We start from the raw sequence: 18,974 nt of genomic DNA, 5'->3' as shown, positions 1-18,974 counted from the left end.
CCTCTGCCTCCCAAGTGCTGGGATTAAAGGCGTGCGCCACCACCGCCCGGCAAAAAATTATTTAAATTTTAAAATAATAAAGCCTTAGAAATTCTTTCTCAAGAGATGGTTCTTGTCCATTCCCATCCATCTTCTGCACCTCAAACCATCAGGATGCTTGTTTTTTTTTTTTTTAAGATTTATTTATTTTATGTGTATGAGTACACTGTAGCTGTACAGATGGAGGTGAGCCATCATGTGTGTGGCTGACCTCTGCCGGCCCCGCTAGCTCGCTCCGGCCCCACTCCCTCCGGTGTAGTTCACTGTAGCTGTCTTCAGACGCACCAGAAGAGGACGTCAGATCTCATTATAGGTGGCTGTGAGCCACCATGTGGTTGCTGGGATCCGAACTCAGGACCTTCGGAAGAGCAGTCAATGCTCTTACCTGCTGAGCCATCTCACCAGTCCCAGGATGCTTGTTTTACAAGTAGCTTTAAAAGACTCCCCCTCAGTCTGAATCAAGACTCTCTAGAGGCCACCTTCTGGGGCTGTACATTGCTTTAAAACTGACATTGATGATTCTATGCACACTCAACTCTGGGAACCAAATGGCTACAGGTTTTCACTTGATACAACTCACAGCTGTAAGCCTGCTTACACTGTGAACAGGCATGATAGCCTGGCTACAGTGTGAGGTAAGCTAAAGCAAATGAAACTAATTATCTAACTAAACTGGCTAGAATCTACAAATTTATTACATAGGGAAAAAAAAAGAAAAAAAAAAGAAAGAATATGCTTACAATCCTAGCACTTAGGAGGAGGAAGTAAGGTTAGAAATTCAAAGACATCTAAGGCTTCAAAAAGTCCTTAAGGCCAGCTTGGGCTATGTAAAATCCTACCTCAAGAAAAAAAAAAAATCACCATATTATCAGAATTCTCTTAAACTAAATGAAATTCATACAATTATCATCAAATTAAACATGCCAGATAAACATAGAAACCCTTCATTATTTTGTAAGGACCAGACTCAGAAACTGTTGCATTGGTACTGGTTTATTTGGGGTACTAACTACTTAAACTACTTACCTATGACATCAATAAAAGGTCTGAGTGTCTGTCTGTTCTACACCAAGGGTATGCAAAGTCAGTAGTAGTAATATCCTTAGGATGTTCTGATTAAATTCTATACTAACCCTAGTAACAAAGAAGTCAGCCTTTTCCCCCAGCACTTGGGAAACAGATGTGGGCAGATATCACTAGTCTGGTCTTCATAGTTCTAGGCTAGCCAAGGCTACATAGTGACACCTTGTCTCAAAGAGCAAAACACAAAAAGCCTTTCTCAACCTCTTTCCACAGATTGAAGAGGAATGAATAGTTCCCAGCTCGTTTTAGAAGACCAATATTATGTTACTAAAGCAATATAAAGGCATAAGAAAACAAAGCACAGGATAATATCCTTGATTGATATGTGCAAAAATCCTCAACAAAACACTAACTGAATTCAACAAAACATTAAAATGATCACTCACATGATCAGAGATTTACACCTAGAATTCAGGAGTAGTTCAAACAACTTACATTTAACCAAGGAAAAAGTTATACACCAAAACCTGTAAAAAAAACTGATGAAGGGAATTGAAGATGGATACACACACAGAGATAGTCTATGATCATGGCTTAAAGGAATTAATACCATTATTAAAATGTCCATGCCAATTAAAAGTGCTCTTAGATTCATGAAATCCCTGGTAAAATGACATTTTCTTTTTTCTTTTTTCTTTTTTGGTTTTTCAAGACAGGGTTTCTCTGTGTAGCCCTGGCTGTCCTGGAACTCACTCCGTAGACCAGGCTGGCCTCGAACTCAGAAATCCGCCTGCCTCTGCCTCCCAAGTGCTGGGATTAAAGGCATGTGCCACCACTGCCCTGCTTTATTTTATTTTATTTTTTTTTAAATGACAATTTTTACAGGAACAATCCTAAAATTAGTTGGACATGATAGCACTTCTATGTAGTCTCGACTAATTGAAGAGACAGAGGATCCTAGCCTAGGCAATAGAGTAAGGTTCTGTCTTTATAAACAAAACCAAACAAACTTCCTTGGGTTCAATCTCTACAAGCAGAAAAAACAGCCCTAAAATATTAACGCAACCACAAAGGCCTTAGAGAGCCAAACAACTGAAGGTAAAGGAACAAAGCCAGAGGCACCACACTATCTGATTCCAGACCTGCCGGGGGTAGCAGTCAACAGAAAATACACCTCCAGTGGAAATGATTGGAGCCCACATATTTTGGGGCAAAGACTCTTGAGGACACAACAGAGAATCACAATGGGAAAGAGCAGCCCTTTAGTAAAATGGTCTTAGGAAAACTGGGTATCCACATGCAGAAGATTGAAATCAGGGCTGGAGACTCAGGAGTTGAGAGCACTTGCTGCTCTTACAAAGGATCAGAATTCAGTTCCCAGTACTCATATGGCAGCTCACAACCATCTGTAACTCCAGTTCCAGCGGATCAGATGACCTCTTCTGACCACCCTGGGCACCACATACACACAGTCAAAACATGCACACACATACAATAATATCAAAAAATGAAACTGGACTCATACTATGGTTAAAAAAAAAATCAACTCAAAATGGGATTAAAAGCCTAAATGTTAAGACTTGAAACTACAAAACTACTAGAATTAAACAGGGAAGCTGGTTGTGGCTTCCCAGCACTCCACACCTTCACTCCCAGCAGAGCAGGTGGATCTAGGTAAGCTGGAGTAGGCCTGGTCCTCGCACTGTGAGCTCCAGGACAGCCAGGGCTACATAATGAGACCCTGTCTCAAAAGAATAAAAAACCCCAAAAGATAAAAACCAAAACCACAGAGGAAGGACTCCACGACATTTGTCTTAAGAATGTTTTTGGAATCAACCCTAACAGAAAAGGCAACAAAAGGCAGAGTAAGCAAATTATCACAAATGCATACAGAATTCAAACAACTCAGGTAATAACTCTTAACTCAGTATAAGAAAATGACCCAATTAAGAATGGACAGACAAAGCCGGGCGGTGGTGGCGCACGCCTTTAGTCCCAGCACCTAGAAGGCAGAGGCAGGCAGATTTCTGAGTTCAAGGCCAGCAAGGTCGACAGAGTGAGTTCCCGGACAGCCAGGACTACACAGAGAAACCCTGTCTCCAAAAAGAAAAAAAAAAAAAGTATGGACAGACAGCTGGCAAGATGGCTTGTCTGCTAGAAGCTGTTGCTGCTAAGCCTGACACTAAGGTCAATCCTTGGGGCCCACATGGTGTTCCTGCAGACTCTCCAGTGCTTACATATACATTGTAGCATGTACACTGTGGCCCCTGTACACCAACAAAAATTAATAAAATGTAGTAAAAAGCTAAATGGATTCTCCACAGAGAAACTCTGTCTTGAAAAACTAAACCAAACCAACCAACCAAACAAGCAAGCAACTTTACTTTATGACCCAGCCAGCATACTGCTATGGGTTGGACAAGCCTGACTGCAGTGTTTCAGAAGTACACCCTTACCTTGAGCCATACAACCCTTCCCGATTCCTTTTCACTCCTGTGGAACCAGCACCCTGATTTTTAAGGCATAAACTCCCTTGATTTTCTTTATAACTTTAATGTTTATGTATTGCTTTTGAATTTTAAAAAAAAAAACATTTGCACTATATACACTGTGTCGAAGTTCATGTGTTCCACATTATTTCTATGGCTCATCCATGTAACTGCAGCTCATTCATTTTTCACCACTAGGAAGTCACACGAACAGATGTATCACAATTGATTCATCTGTTACTGATGAGCACCTGAGTCTATGAATACTGTTATGAACACTTACATGGTATACACATGCATCATATATATATGGCTTACATAAACACAAGGTTATTTGTAATATGTACTTCTTTAGAGTGTGTATATACAGTAGGCTTTCTTGAGCACAGAGCACATGCACTTTTTACTGTTAATGCCAAACTTGCTTTTAAGTCAGGGTATCAACTCCCACTCCACCAGCAGTGCCTGAACTTCCCACTCTTCACAGGCTTCGTGGTACATGGTATTCTCAGCTCTTTCAGTGGTACCTGAATGTCTTCTCTATTTTCCATTCCCTTATTACTGACAGACTTCCTCTTTGGTAAAGTATGAGCTCAAGTGCTTCCTTCATTTTCTTACTGGTTCTCTTTTTATTTACAGAAATCTTACATATGTTCTACATACCATCTGTATTTATTGGAAATAAGCCTTCTCTCATATTATGGCTTCTCTTTATCATGTGCAAACTGTTCTCTAAAACGTGTTTCTAGTGAAAAGCCATCAGTCGCTACTGTGGGACATACACTTCAGATTTTACACACACACACACACACACACACACAAGGCTTCAAACTTGCCATGTAACTAAGAGTGTCTCTGAACTTCTAACCCACTGCCTCTACCTCCTGAGTGTTAGGATTACAAGCCAGCACTGCCACATCTCCTTTATGCAGTGCTGAGGACTAAACCAAAGGCCACTTACAAGCATTTTACCAACTGAACTACATCGCCAGCTGGATATAAGTTTAATAAACCATTTTAAATACTTGCTTAAGACTCCCTTTAAACAAAATAATCTACATTTTAGAGGAGCAAAGAAAGTTGAAAATGAATAGGAAGGGCTGTAAGATGGTCCAGCAAGTCAAGACATTCGATGCTAGATGATCTGAACCAATCCCTAGAAACCACACCAAGGGACTGAGGAGATAGCTCAGTGGTTAGGAGTGCTGACTTCTCTTCTGAGGGTCCCAAGTTCTGGTCCCAGCAACCAAATGGTGGCTCATGGCCATTCGTGGTGAGATCTGATGCCCTCTTCTGATATGTCTGGGGACAGCTGCAGTGTACTTGCATATAATAATAAATAAATCTTAAAAAAAAAAGAGAGAGAGCACACAGTGACTCCCACAGATTGTCCTCTCATCCACATCATGCATGCCCTGGCATATACACAATAAATAAATGGAAATTTTTTTTAATAAGTAAGAAGATACAGTAATTTTTAGGCCTTGTTTATGACTAAAATTAGTAGTATTACATTTGATACCACTGGTTTTACTATTAATTTGAAGTAATATTCCACTCCTTTGTATGAATTATCACATGTATCAAACTTTTTTCCTCAAGTACAAATGGAATAATTACATCATAAGTGAACTGAAAATACCTGATGCTATATAACTTAAGGGTTATATTTTCTATGACGCTACCTCCCAAAGAAACATATGTAAATGAAAACAGAACTTAAGCCATGTTGGCTGAGTGTTGCTGGCCTTCTTTCCAGCTCCACACTGGCTCTGTCGTCACCATCCTGCTATTTCCCTTCTTGTTTCAAACATCATCCCAGTGTAGAGAAGTCTACACTATCCCCCGAAACCTCAATTTGAAAAAAAAATCTTATTTTTAAATAACTTTATACTAAACCTCCAGAATCCCCAGCACCAGCACAGCCTCTGTCTCTATAAGCACATGTGTGTGAGTATTCATGTGTGTGATCTAAGGAACCAAAGCCTCTTTACCCCATCAGGTCCCTTTCCACTGTCAGTAAGGAATACAGCTTGTACTTGTTTTTGAGGCAGAAAAGGAAAGAAGTGGTATCAGGATGAGTCTTTATTAGCATCAAAGACTTCAATTTTCAGAGAGAGGGAGAGTGTGTGAGTGTGTGTGTGTGTGTGTGTATGTCAGGACAAGGATGTGGAGGTCAGAGGACAGCCTCAAATGTCAGTCCCTGCCTTCTGCTTTGAGACAGGGTCTCTCTTATTCACTCTGTTCACACAGGCTAGCTGGCCTGCAAGCTTCTCCTGTCTTTGCCTCCCACTGCCTGACAACGACACGATGGGCTTAAAGATGCTACTGCAACTATGTCCAAATTTTACTTGAGTTTTGTCAACCTGAACTCAGGGCATCAGGCTTACTTTACCCACTATCCCACCTCTCTGTTGATATGCTTGTGAGGAACTTGTAACTGAGTCCAGCTTTGCTGTCACCATCCCTTTGCCTTTACTTAACAGCTTTCTTTGCCTCACTGCTGGCTTACTATTTTCATAGATATAATAAAACTGCTAAAGTGTGATTTATAATATAAACAATAAGAAAGAATCCCTGTTTCATTCATTTTGCCTCCACATCACTGCCAAAACACACTTTTCTAGAATGATGAAGAGTTCTGTTTTAATTTTTTAATTTGATGATTTTAAAACTTCTGAGCCAGGCAGTAGTGGCACTTGGAAGGCAGAGGCAAGCAGATTTCTTGAGTTCAAGGCCAGCCTGGTTTACAGAATGAGTTCCAGGACAGCCAAGGTAACAAAAGAGAAGCTGTGTCTCGGGACACTCCCCACCCTGCACCCCCCAAAAAAAGTTTAATTCAAGTCTGTCCACTGTACTGTCCAATATGACACATATACCTACTGAAAGCACCTGACATATGGTTAAGTCATCTCAAGAATCAATTATCCGGGGCTGGGGAGATGGTTCAGCGGAGAGAGATGCTGTTCCAAAGGTCCTGAATTCAAATCCCAGCAACCACATGGTGGCTCACAACCATCCATAATGAGATCTGATGCCCTCTTCTGGAATGTCTGAAGACAGCTACAGTGTACTCATATATAATAAATAAATAAATAAATAAATAAATAAATAAATCTTTGGGTTGGAGTGAGCTGGTCCAGAGAGAGAAGAAAAAGAATCTGAAGACAGCTACAGTGTACTTACATAATAAATAAATAAATCTTAAAAAAAAAAAGAATCAATTATCCATCCATCCATCCATCTTAGATATAAAATGCAGTATCCTATATATGCTAAGCAAGTACTTGAAATTTTTTTGAAGATTTATTTTATCTTATGTATATAAGTATTTTACCTACATGTATATTTGGGTATCACATGTAGACCAGGTGCCCATGGAAGTCAGAAGAGTATGTCAGATCTCTTCTAACTGGAATTATGGATGACTGTGAGCCACATGTATACACTGAGAACCAAACACACAAATCCTCTACAAGAGCAACAAGTGCTCTAACCAGTGAGCCAACTCTGCAGCTCAGATTTTAAAATGTACATTTATTCTGTGTATATGCATGTGTGAGTGTGCACATGTGGAAGTCAGAAGACAACCTGCTGGAGTCAGTTCTTTCTTCCCATGACATAGGTGTATATATGAGAGAGAGAGAGGAAGAGAGAGAGAGAGAGGAAGAGAGAGAGAGAGAACATCTCACTGTTGTTTGATACAGGACTCAAATTCCTACGCTCAAGTAATCCCTCACCGTAGCCTCTTGATGCTTCCTTCCTTCCTTTCTTTGATGCTTGACTGAAACAGGGTCTCACTAGTTATCTTAGGCTGGCCCCAAACTCCCTATCCTCCTGCCTCTGCTTTTTAAGTGCTAGGATTACATGCATGTGTTTCTAGATCTAAATTTTCTTTTTTATATTATTTTAATAGCATCTATGGCTACTGACTACCACATTGAAAAGCAGATTTCTGGAAAAATTCATGAGTATACACATATCATGATTAAAAAAAAAAAAAAAAAAAAAAAACCACATTATTTCCACTTAAGACCAGACACTCTAGTACATATTTCCAAGACTTACAAAACCATCATTTTGTGGATTACAGATTGCATTCTTAACAAATTAAGTGGCATTTTAGCTGTCTCCATTCTTTTTGTTTTTTTGTTTGTTTTTTATTTTTCCCCCCAAGACAAGGTTTTTCTGATGGTCCTGGAACTTGTTTTGTAGACCAAGCTGGCCTCAAACTCAGAGATCCACCTGCCTCTGCCTCCCTTAAGGCATGTACCACTGTCCAGCTCCATCCATCTTGTATAGGAAATGAGTACTCATTTCTTACAGTCTCAATTCTCATGACTTTGATAATACTGCATTATGTTGACATACCTTTTACATCTTCATTTGTTTTCTAGATGTGTTCAATCTAATTCTTCCCTCCCCATCCAGCCCACAACCATGTGCTTTCCCCCAATTCTTGTTCTTTCGTTTTCTGACTTTTATTCAAAAGACATGTTTTACAATTTCAACTGTGACTCACATTTGCTGCCTGTGAAATACTATCTATCTGCTCATCTCACTCTCTATTCTGAAGCCTATCCTTTAAACTGAGAAAGCTTCTCATCTGTAAAGTAACTCAGATGGTTACTACAGCTCCTCCAAGCTTTAGAATTCTATGAAGTCTATAACAGGCCCAGTTAATGAATTTGTTTGCTTTTCCCTCAGGCTGATTCTTCCTCCTTTTCAAAATGCCAGAAAAAGACCCACTTTTCTATTCCTGGAGAAAGAATCTGAATGTCCGGACTTTCACTATCATTTTCTTGAATTTATTCTCTAGCCCCAGTTTCACTCTAAAGTTCCAGATCTGTATTTCTCTTGGCTGCACATCATTATCTAGCAGTGCTAACAGTCATGATACCAATAAAGGTACTGGGCAAACCAAAGAAATCTTAGGTTTCAAATTTGTATGATTCATGGTCAAAAACACAGCTTTAGGATAATACGTATATGACTATTGTTGAGACAGGGTCTCACTATCTAAGCCTTGAATTTCCTAAATAGCTTAGGCTCCCTCAACTCCTTGATCCTCCTGCCCCAGCTTTCTAAAAGCTAGGATTATGAGCACATACCAGCATGTCAGGCTATATATGAATTTGAATCCTAGTTCTGTTGCTTTCTGGATGTGAATTCCTGACCAAACTGTATCATCTCTTGGGTCCCAGTTTTATGATGTGTGAAGTCAGATAAAAATAAATTAGTAGCCAGGTGGTGGTGGCACACACCTTTAGTTCCAGCACTTAGGAGAAAGAGGCAGTCAGATTTCTTTAGATCGAGGCCAGCCTGGTCTATAGAGTGAGTTCCAGGACAGCCAGGGCTACACAGAGAAACCCTGTCTTGAAAAAACAAAACAAAACAAACAAACAAAAATAAATTAGCACTTACAACTCACATAGTTGTTGTATGTTTGCAAAGTATCTTAGCACAATGCCTGAGCCATGAACATGCCCTATTCAGAGTAGGATTTATACAACCTCTTGGGGTGGTTCGACAGGAAAACTTGAATACTCTTATGAGATAGAAGGGGACTAGAGAATGGATGGCCCTGGGCAGACCTGAGCCTCTAGGCTCTTGGATCTTTTTATACACTGTCTAGAACCTCCAGGCTCTTGGACCTTGTTGAACGCTGTCTACCGCTGCCCAGAGCAGCTTCCCTTCTCACTTCTGCCAACCGAGGGAACCCAAGTTGCATCTTTCCTGCTCCAAGAATCCTTCTGGAATTTCTTCTAAAATCTCCACAGGATCAAGTCACCTACTCAAAAAATAAGCATTCCTCTTTCTTTAAAAAACAGAACAAAAAAAAAAAAACCAAAAACAAAAACATTTTTGTCCCTTCCTTAGTATGTATAATTAATTCCCTGTGCTTAATCCCTACTACCACAAAACCAAAACAGAACAAAAAACAAAAAAACCTATTCCCCAACACCCAACAGGGTCTCACTATGCAGTTCTGGCTGTCCTGAAACTCACTATGTAGACCAGCTCTTCTCAAACTCACAGAGATCTGCCTGCTGCCTCCTGAGTGATAGGATTGAAGGCATGCACTATCATGCCTGGCATATCCACCTTTATTTTTTTAAAGATTTATTTATTTATTATATGTAAGTACACTGGAGCTGTCTTCAGCCACACCAGAAGAGGGCGTCAGATCTCATTACCAATGGTTGTGAGCCACCATGTGGTTGCTGGGATTTGAACTCAGGACCTTTGGAAGAGCAGTCAGTGCTCTTAACCATCTCTCCAGCCCCCATATCTACCTTTTTAAACAAACAGAAAAACAAAACCTAAAGAAAAAAACTAAAGAATTTTCTGACCAACTTCAATCATGTCCACTGTAAGCAGTATGGGTGGTAAGTACTTTTTCCTAAGATGTAAATTCTTAGAAAGCTGCTGCTTTCTACCAAGACATTGCACAACTTAATGAAAGAATAATCTATGAGCCTACTCTGATACAATTTACATGGTTTTAAAATTTTATAGTACCTACTCTATGCAAAATACTTGAACTATTGTAAGTCTGAATTCAGGCCACAGAGATGGTTCAGTGGTTAGGCGTATATACACTGCTCTTGCAAGAGAACCAGATGGCTCAGTCACCCCTGATCCCCTCTTCTAATCAGTCTCCTTAGCGTCTGCATTCATATGCACATACCTACACTACAGACACACACATATACATATCACTTAAAAGTAGTAAGTCTAGATTCATCAGGTACCTGCAAAAAAAGAAGACTGAGTTTTGGACTTATGTCAAACAGGGCTTCAAACCTAAAGAACACCCTCTTCCTTTGGTTACAGGTCTTTGAGCACATCATTGAACATTTCTAAGCTTCCCTTTCACTATCTGCAACATGAAGAAAATTAATGCCTCACTGCACACATAGAAGCTGTTTGATAGAGTGAAGAAAACAGAGTTAGGTAAAAGTCTACCAGTAGTAGAAGTATCTTTGAGTTACTTTTCCTATGAAAGTAGGTTTAATCATATTTAATCCATATGTTATGTGTATTTAACAAGGCAATATATCTTAAACATCTAAGGATGAAAAACAAATAGTGAACACTCAATAAATTATGTCACGGCATTAAATTGCCTATTTAAAACTATTTTTGTTCTAATTATAACAGCTGCCGAAGTTAAAAATGAATCTGGTCTAACAGGTTAAAGAATACTTTGTGTGATTTTTCTTGTTGTTTTTCTTTTTTGATTTTTTGAGACAGGGTTTCTCTGTGTAGTCCTGGTTGTCCTGGAACTCACTCTGTAGACCAGGGTGGCCTCAAACTCAGAAATCCGCCTGCCTCTGCCTCCCAAGTGCTAGGATTAAAGATGTGCGCCACCACTGCCCAGCCTTTGTGATCTTTTTAATCTCTCCTTTTTTAGTACACTTTGACCAGATAAAGTGTCAACCAACAACAATAATAACAACAAAACCTTTGATTTAATATAGTAATTAGAACATTAAAGTATGAGTAATAATATACATAAAAATATTAGAGCTCAAAAAAACAAAAAACAAAACAAAACAAAACAAAACAAAAAAAAACCTTGGGGCTGGAGAGATGACTCAGTGGCTAAGAGCACTGACTGCTCTTCCAGAGGTCCTGCGTTCAATTCCCAGCAACCACATGGTAGCTAACAACCATCTGTAATGGTTGATCTGATGCCCTCTTCTGGTGTGTCTGAAGACAGCTACAAGGTACTCATATATATATAAAATAAATAAAACAAACAAACAAAAAAAAAGAAAAACTTTTCTTTTTTTTTTTAAACAGGTTTACTTTGTTATCATGTTTTTTTTGTTTTTGTTTTGGGGGGGGGGGCGTGTTTCGAGACAGGGTTTCTCTGTATAGCCCTGGCTGTCCTGGAACTCTGTAGACCAGGTTGGCCTCAAACTCAAAAATCCACCTGCTTCTGCCTCCCAAGTGCTGGGATTAAAGGCGTGCGCCGCCGCCGCCGCCGCCGCCGCCGCCGCCACCACCACCACCGCCCGGCTAAAAAACTTTTCTTTAGATTAAATATTATTCTTTATAAATGTCTGGTTTTATCAATAAAACTATTTCTTTCTTGATGGCTCAAACTTTTGCTCCTAGAATTATTTAAGATCAGATGAGATAAGAAGTTAGATAGACTCCTATAATCATCCTTTTCTTTACCTTCAGGCTTAGAGCAGCAATACTGAAATGACTCACCTCAATGTGAAAACCACCCTGCCAGCCGCCCTTCTCAGAGCAGAATGAAGAAGGCAGGGAGGGGTATAAATGACAAGTTTACATGATGTCATCAATACACATAAACATTTCAAGTAACTGTTCATGTTTACCTTAGCAAGTTTGACTTCAGTACCAAGTTAAAAAAAATACAAATTATATTAAAGGTAAAGACTCCCCAAAATAAGCTTTAGTAAGCAGAGGAGAAGTTTCTTTGGAAATAACAGTTTCTGGGGGGCAATTTAACATCTTTGTTTTCATTTTTTAAAAAAATATTTAGTGCAGTGGTGTGTGGGGGGGGGTGGCAGAAGACAAGTTGCAAGAATCAGAGAAAGAGGCAGAAGACAAGTTGCAAGAGTCAGTTCTCTCCTTCCATTACGTAGGTTCTGGGGATCACACTTGGGTTGTCTGTCAGGTCTGGCAGCAGCAAGTGCCTTTTTACCCACTGAGCCATCTTACCAGCCCAGCTCTATTTATTCATTTTTTCAACATTAGTGAAATATGTAATAATTACCAATCTTTGATGACTGCACATGCTTAAGAAAAAATATTAGCTCTAACATTTTAAAATCAAGCGGAATGAGGATGAAACCATGTATACTGTACACTCACTACATAACCACAAAATATTTAAACTACTTCGGAAGGGACCCCTGCCCTTATATTTATGTAAAAATAAAAGGACTCAATTCTTAATCTACTCCCTGAGGAAACTATATTTAAAACACAAGAGGAACACATTATAGTATGTTGAATACCTCAGTCACCATACATTGTTTCCCACAACTAAGGAAACCAAATAATACTTAATTCCCATACTCTTTCCTGTCTTAAACAATATATGGCGCAGAATTGTTTTTAAAGGGAAAAGCAAATATAGATGTGGCAGACAATATCCTACTTCTTTTCATGTTTTCTTGGGAGGCAGTAAGAATGGAACAAAAAGGTCCTGAGCACCTAAAGATGGCCTATTTTTACAAGTACTTTTCGATAAGTCAGACGGAGGCGGAGAAATAAGCTGTTACAGCGTTAGAGTCCACACTACACACACCACACATACTCGCACACTTTAGGGAAAACGCCGGACCTGGGTCCTTTGACAATGCAGCACCCAGCGTCACCCATACTACGATGGAAAAACGTGCTTGCCACGCTCCAACTCTTAGCAAAGTCAACTTGGCATCCCAAATACAAAGTGGCCTGCAGACACCGGGGTGGGGCAAAAAAGTCTCCGGGAGGCACTGACGCCGGAATTTCTGAGAGCGATTCAAGAAAGATCACCGGTCAAGTGCTTAGAGCCGGCCGGCCGGCATCGGAGATGCTGCTGCGCGCTGCCGCACCTCAGGCTCCGTGTTGGCCAGGCCGGGAGGGTGCGCGGTACCGCCCGCCGTCCCCGTTACGCGGGGAGCCTCGGGCCGGTCGCCACACGCCCCCTGCCCCCCACTCCACCGGTCCTGGGTAGCAGGGATGCCCGCGCCCCGCTCACCGGCCCGGGTGGTGTCCGTCAGGTCGTGGTTGGCCGCTCCCCGGGGAAACTCCCTCAGTTTCCGGCCGCTCAGGCTCAGCACCCCGGTGACCGCCGCCTCTTCCAGAGCTCGGTCGACCGAGCGGCTCCAAGAGCCAGGGCCAGGACCTGGACCCAACCCGGGGCTCGGCCCACAGGTAGCACCCGAGAGGTTTCCCCCGGACGCCACCGGGCCAGAGTACTCCGCAGCCGCTACCACAGCCACCAAGCCCGCGGCCGCCATTTCCCAGCCGACAACTCTCTGGCCCGGCGCAGCGCGCATGCGCTACCCGATCCGCTGGATGGGCGGGGAAAGGGGCTCGCGGACCCCGGACAGCTCTCCGGGACACGCTGGGCGCAGCTAGGCGCCTGCCCCGCCCACAAGCAGGTTTTCCAGGGAAACCGAGCGGACTTCCCAGAGCTGCGGCAGTCCTGTACTCTGGCCTCCCTAAAAGGCCACTACAAAAACCATCCTTAACAGCGCTCCAACTCTCAGTGGTGGATTACAGTAAATCGCAAAGATTCTTAGCACTGTTGCTGCCAGAAACTTGGGCACTCGGAGGGGACTCCCTGGGATAAGCCCGAAATTGTCTCTCAATTTGTCACCATACCACCACAATACGGATGTTAATAGAAATTTGTGGATATACTATTAGTTCTTGAAAGGGGGAAAAATACTGTGTGCGCAGATTCGGCTACAAAGTCCCTAACTCTTGTTGAAATTGTTACGTATTTTAGATTCCTCTTTTTATGAAAGAGCTCTTCATGAAACCAAATGTCTTAAATACTGTGGCTGTTTGCGCAGATTTTATCACTGACTAGAGCAGAACGAATAGTATTTAAGTCTAACTCTGAAATCTAGCTATGTTATGAATATAGGGACTAAATTTTAAACCGTAAGACCAAAACCGGAAACCATTCAAGTAATGAAAAGTATCATTCACATTTAAATAAGACCTCCCTAGTCCTGCAGACTCTTATTTTTCCAAATCTGTTTTAAATCCAAGCCATTCCTAATATGAGATGCAAATGTCACATACCATCAATTTTAACTTGCGGTACAGCATTCGAGGATCTGTCAGATAAAGGCTCTTTCCTAAACAGTTAGCTAATCTTATTTTGGAACCCAAGGAGGTCAGTTACAATAGGAAAACGGTAACAGGGCTGAGCATGAAGAGAGGATTTTCTACTAAAGTCCACAGCAAAGCAGTCCCTCTCAAGAATGAGCGAGGTTGAATAAAATCTAAAGAGTTATGAAATAAGATGACTGAGAGCAAAATTCCACAATGGAAGATGAGTATACAGGTATTCAAGTATGATTTTTGAAGCATGTGAGAGCACTAAGACACAAATGAGAAAATCCATCTCAGAGCATAAAAGAAAATCTGAGGTGTGAGAAGCTAGTCATCATTCAACTTCAGGGAAGCCCCAAACAAGCACCTTCCTGAGTTCAAGAAATTGTAAAAATGTTTCAGTAATAAAGTTGGTTAGTAACAGTTGCTGGAAGACTTGCTCTATCAGCCCTTTTGGTTTGTCTTGTCTTGAGATAAGAGACCCAATGTAGCCCAAGCTGGCCTTGGCCTTCCAACCCCTGAGAATACAAAGCAAGTATATAACAGCTGATACCATGTCTGGCTCTCCACTATGACCTTCTAATTTCTTTTGCAACAAGTCCCACAATAAATTATTATTGTCAATTAATGGGCCGATTCATGGTAAGTAATGGGTAGTCTTTGTCAATGTTTATCCAATAAATGTGTATTTTCTGATCTTTCTGAAAATTTGTAATTCTTTGAAAAATACTAAGCTAGCCAGGCCCATGTTGTAATTCTAGTACTTGAGAGGTTGAGGCAGGAGGATCCAGGTCAGCCTAGATACAAAGGAATACCTGTCTTGAAAAAATAAATAAGTAAGTTGGGCTGGCAAGATGGTCCATGGGGAAAAAAAGCTTGCCACACAAACTCAACAACCTAAGTTTAATCCACTGAGCCTGTGGTAAATGGGGAGAACTGACTATTCTCTAACCTCTGTGCCCACTCACACATTACACACACAAACACACACTATATAATCCTACGAAACTGCCAGATGTACCTTTCCAAATGCACTATTGTTCTCCTATTACTTTATATTTGCATGAATTCTGACGAGTTCTTAGCAATATGACCTCTTTTCCTACTGACATGAGCACAGGCTCAGCATGGTAATCCTAATCCTGAACTGGCCAGATGTGTAAACTGAAACTAGTCTGTTTGACTTGATTTGTAGCCAGTAGTTGAGTTAAACACGATGCTATACACATCTCCCATACCCCAGGGAGCTATGGGAAGCCTGATTACATGAATAAAAAGGAAGCATGGAAATCAAGATGAGTAGATAGGTTATGTACTAACAATGGAGAGAAAGTCAAGGGGGAAATTGGGAGTTGTTCAGAACATGGTATGAAAATCTGTAGATATCTGAAGGACAAAATAAATTAAGGGGGTCTATGGGTTGGGGAAGAAACAAAGAAACACATACTATTATATGAGAAAATGTCTTTAAAAAATGGAGGTGAGGACTGACTGGGAAGATGGCTCAGTGGGTAGAGTTCCTTGCTATATAAGCATGAGGACCTGAGTTCAAATCTCTAGCACTCAGGTAAGAAAGCCAGGTGTGGCCACATCTGTCGTTGTGGCGAGGGAACATAGGAGATCACTGAAGGCTACTAGCTGCCAGCCTGGCTCCAGGTTTGGGGAGAGACTATATATAAGAAAACAATGAAGCAAGACCCTTGACATCTTCATTTGGCTTCTGAGCATACACAGGTATACACCATACACACATGAAAAGGTTATTTTGCACTTATTTGAAAACAAGGAGTATGAGGAAAACTGGAGCAAGAACAGGGAGCTAAGTCAGTCTATGAGCGCTAGTGAGATCCTGTCTCAACTAAGCAACTAGTGAATGAAAGAATGAATGGAAGTAGGCATATGCCTGTGTCCCCGCCACTCAAGGGCATGACTTGAGCAGAGGAATCTGAATCCTGTATCAGACAACAGTGAGCAATACAGTGAGATGTTATCCATATATATTCATATATATGTGTGCATATGTATGTGCACATGTAAAAACAGGCACATACACACAATATGTAAAATTAAATCTCAGGGCTAGATAGGTGGTTCAACAATTAAGAGCATTGTTTACCCTTCCAGAGGTCCTGAGTTCAATTCCCAGCACCCACAAGGTGGCTCACAACCACCTGTAATGGGATCAATGCCCTTCTTTGTCATGCAGGTGGTCACCCCTTCAGAGCACTCATACAATAAAATACTTAAATGAAGTAGCAGGAAAATTAAATCTGAGTTGTAATCCGGTTAGAACTTGTTGCTCTTGTGGAGAATCTGGGTTCAGTTCTAGCACTCCTGTGGTGGCTCACAACTCTAGTTCCAGGGCATGTGATGCCCCCTTGTGACCCTGGCAAGCAGCAGGCACACATATGGTACATAACCTATTAACTCACACAACACATACTCACAGGTCTAAAAGTTTTTAAAATCTGTCATAAAATGAGGGATCAAGAGGAAATTCTTGAGATGTATGAAGACTTGGGTTGGGTTTTCAACTATGAAGTAAATGCAAAATGTGTAGAATTCTCACCTAATTCCCTCCATCTTTTTTTTTTTTTTTTAATCTTCTGAGACAGTGTCTGTGCACACCATGCTGCCTCCCAAGCTTGACTTTCCTGTCTCTGCTTCCTGAGTGCTAAGATCACAGGCATGCACTCAAACCCAGCTCCTCAATCTTCATAAAGTAGGTACCATATTACAAGCTATCAGAAATGGAGTCTTTGTGGAGAGTTCATAACTTTAGTGAAGAGCTAAAGAGTACTAAAAGGTTGTTGAGCAAAAGGGGTATCTAAATCAAGCACCTTATTTACTGTTCTGCTAGGAGAAGCTGAACAAAAGGGCAGTAGAGGCTATTCAGTCTCAGGCACTGACAGACGACTTCTTCCTGTTTATTTTATAGACTAAAACTTAACTCATTCAGTACCAAAGCAAGTTTCGCTTCAATTTCAATAGCTTTCCTACAGCCACTGAGAAGTCATTGTGGATACTCCTTAGGACTCTACTTCTAAGATTAAAAACTTGGTATATCACATCCTCTTTAAATTTAAGAAACTGACTTGAATATTCAACAAATATTTGGTCATTTTAGTTTTGGTTTGGCCCTGCCTAGCCTGGAGCTCACTATGCAGACTAGACCCTGCAGCAATCTTACTGCCTGCTTCCCAAGTACTGAGATTACAAGGTGTGTGCCATCATACCTGCTTTCCTTATTCCTTTAATAGGGTCTAATTGATTTAAAAAACTTTCTACAAAGAAGCTTAATGTGAGCTTTATTGTATATTGATGGTCACACAAATATACAGCCAATCTTTGAAAAGTGAAAAAACCGAGGTATTGTGGCACATTCCCATAAACTCAGGAGTCTGAAAGCTGAAGCAGAGCAGTGTGATGCACAGCCTGGAGAGGAAGGGGAGAGGAGAGAGAGAGGCAGGAAGACAGACTGACTGCAACACTACCAACCCTGCCTCCAGTTCCAAAAAGAACCACTGTCTTTCATGGGAAGCTTAAATCATATATATCAAGTGGCAAGATAATTAATTCCAAATAAATGTAAAAGGTTTACTGATCAGAAATGAGTAAGTTCTTTTTTGCTTTAATATTGCCTACATTTGGAATATATGAAATTCTTTGTATGACAAAAAATTTTAATCCCTTTATACCCCCCATAATGCATATATTGTATGAATTACATTACAGGCAGCAACATTTAATATGCACCTCTAACAAAACTAAAAAGTTGACAACCATACCGATGTTTCTTAAACATAAATATTTTATAATTATTTATATTATTTGATTATAATTAATATAGTGAAAAGTTTGTGTATGTTTAAAAATACATGTCAGATTTGACCACCAGTTTTTTTCCTGTTAGCTTTTGAGATGGGGTCTGGAATTAGCAATTATCTTCCTGGTATACACTGGAAGCACTGGCCTTTCGTAATGAATGAGTTTCAGTAACTTCAATATCAAAGTAATTAAGTAGGAATTATTGGAAGGGTAGATTTACTGAGCAAACCACAAATGCCGATATAGGGATTTACTAATTCTAAGATATCTGACACATTAAATACCACAAAACTACTGTCTATGTGTGAAGTCGTTTATTTTCCACTGAGAATTTTAAGACACGAGGCTCAAAACGTGACTACTCCATGTACGTCTTAGAGAGTGCCAGGTGTCACTTTACTAAGATGTAAGAGGGGCTAACGCAGATCATCTCCAAAAGCTCCTCTACGTCTGTGTCCGTGTCACAACAATGTGACTATCTTTACTTCCCCTCGGTGACCTCATGTTGGAACCTCATGTCACCTATGCATGAAATTGTCAAAAGTCAGAGGAACCCCAAGAGTGGAGATTTAGCTGATCGATAACGTCAAATCCCAGAAATTATAAATAAAACAAGATGCTTTGTAACACAGAACAATCTAAAAAACCACAACTCAATTTTTATAGCTCAGAATAACTCATGTGAAACCTGTTACATTTTATTTGTCAAAAATGAACAGCTTCAGAACAAATCTAATGTAACTTTTCCAAAAAACACCAAAAAGTACAGTGTAA

The 18,974-nt window shown here is 40.6% G+C and overlaps 1 protein-coding gene across 9 annotated transcripts in view; it reads right to left on the bottom strand.

The window, feature by feature from the left end:
* Lrch3 (leucine rich repeats and calponin homology domain containing 3) overlaps positions 1-13,589 on the bottom strand; it is a 106,948-nt gene extending 93,359 nt beyond the window's left edge. For all 9 annotated transcript variants that reach the window (XM_031363685.1, XM_031363688.1, XM_031363692.1 and 6 more), the window contains exon 1: positions 13,282-13,589. In XM_031363685.1, the coding sequence (XP_031219545.1) occupies positions 13,282-13,582 (301 nt within the window). In that variant the 5' untranslated portion in view covers positions 13,583-13,589. The remainder of the gene's footprint in view (positions 1-13,281) is intronic.
* Between the last annotated feature and the right edge of the window lie 5,385 nt (positions 13,590-18,974).

This window comes from Mastomys coucha, unplaced genomic scaffold, assembly GCF_008632895.1.
Source record: "Mastomys coucha isolate ucsf_1 unplaced genomic scaffold, UCSF_Mcou_1 pScaffold12, whole genome shotgun sequence".
Lineage (NCBI taxonomy): Eukaryota > Metazoa > Chordata > Mammalia > Rodentia > Muridae > Mastomys > Mastomys coucha.
This window is presented reverse-complemented; position numbering and strand designations above follow the sequence as displayed.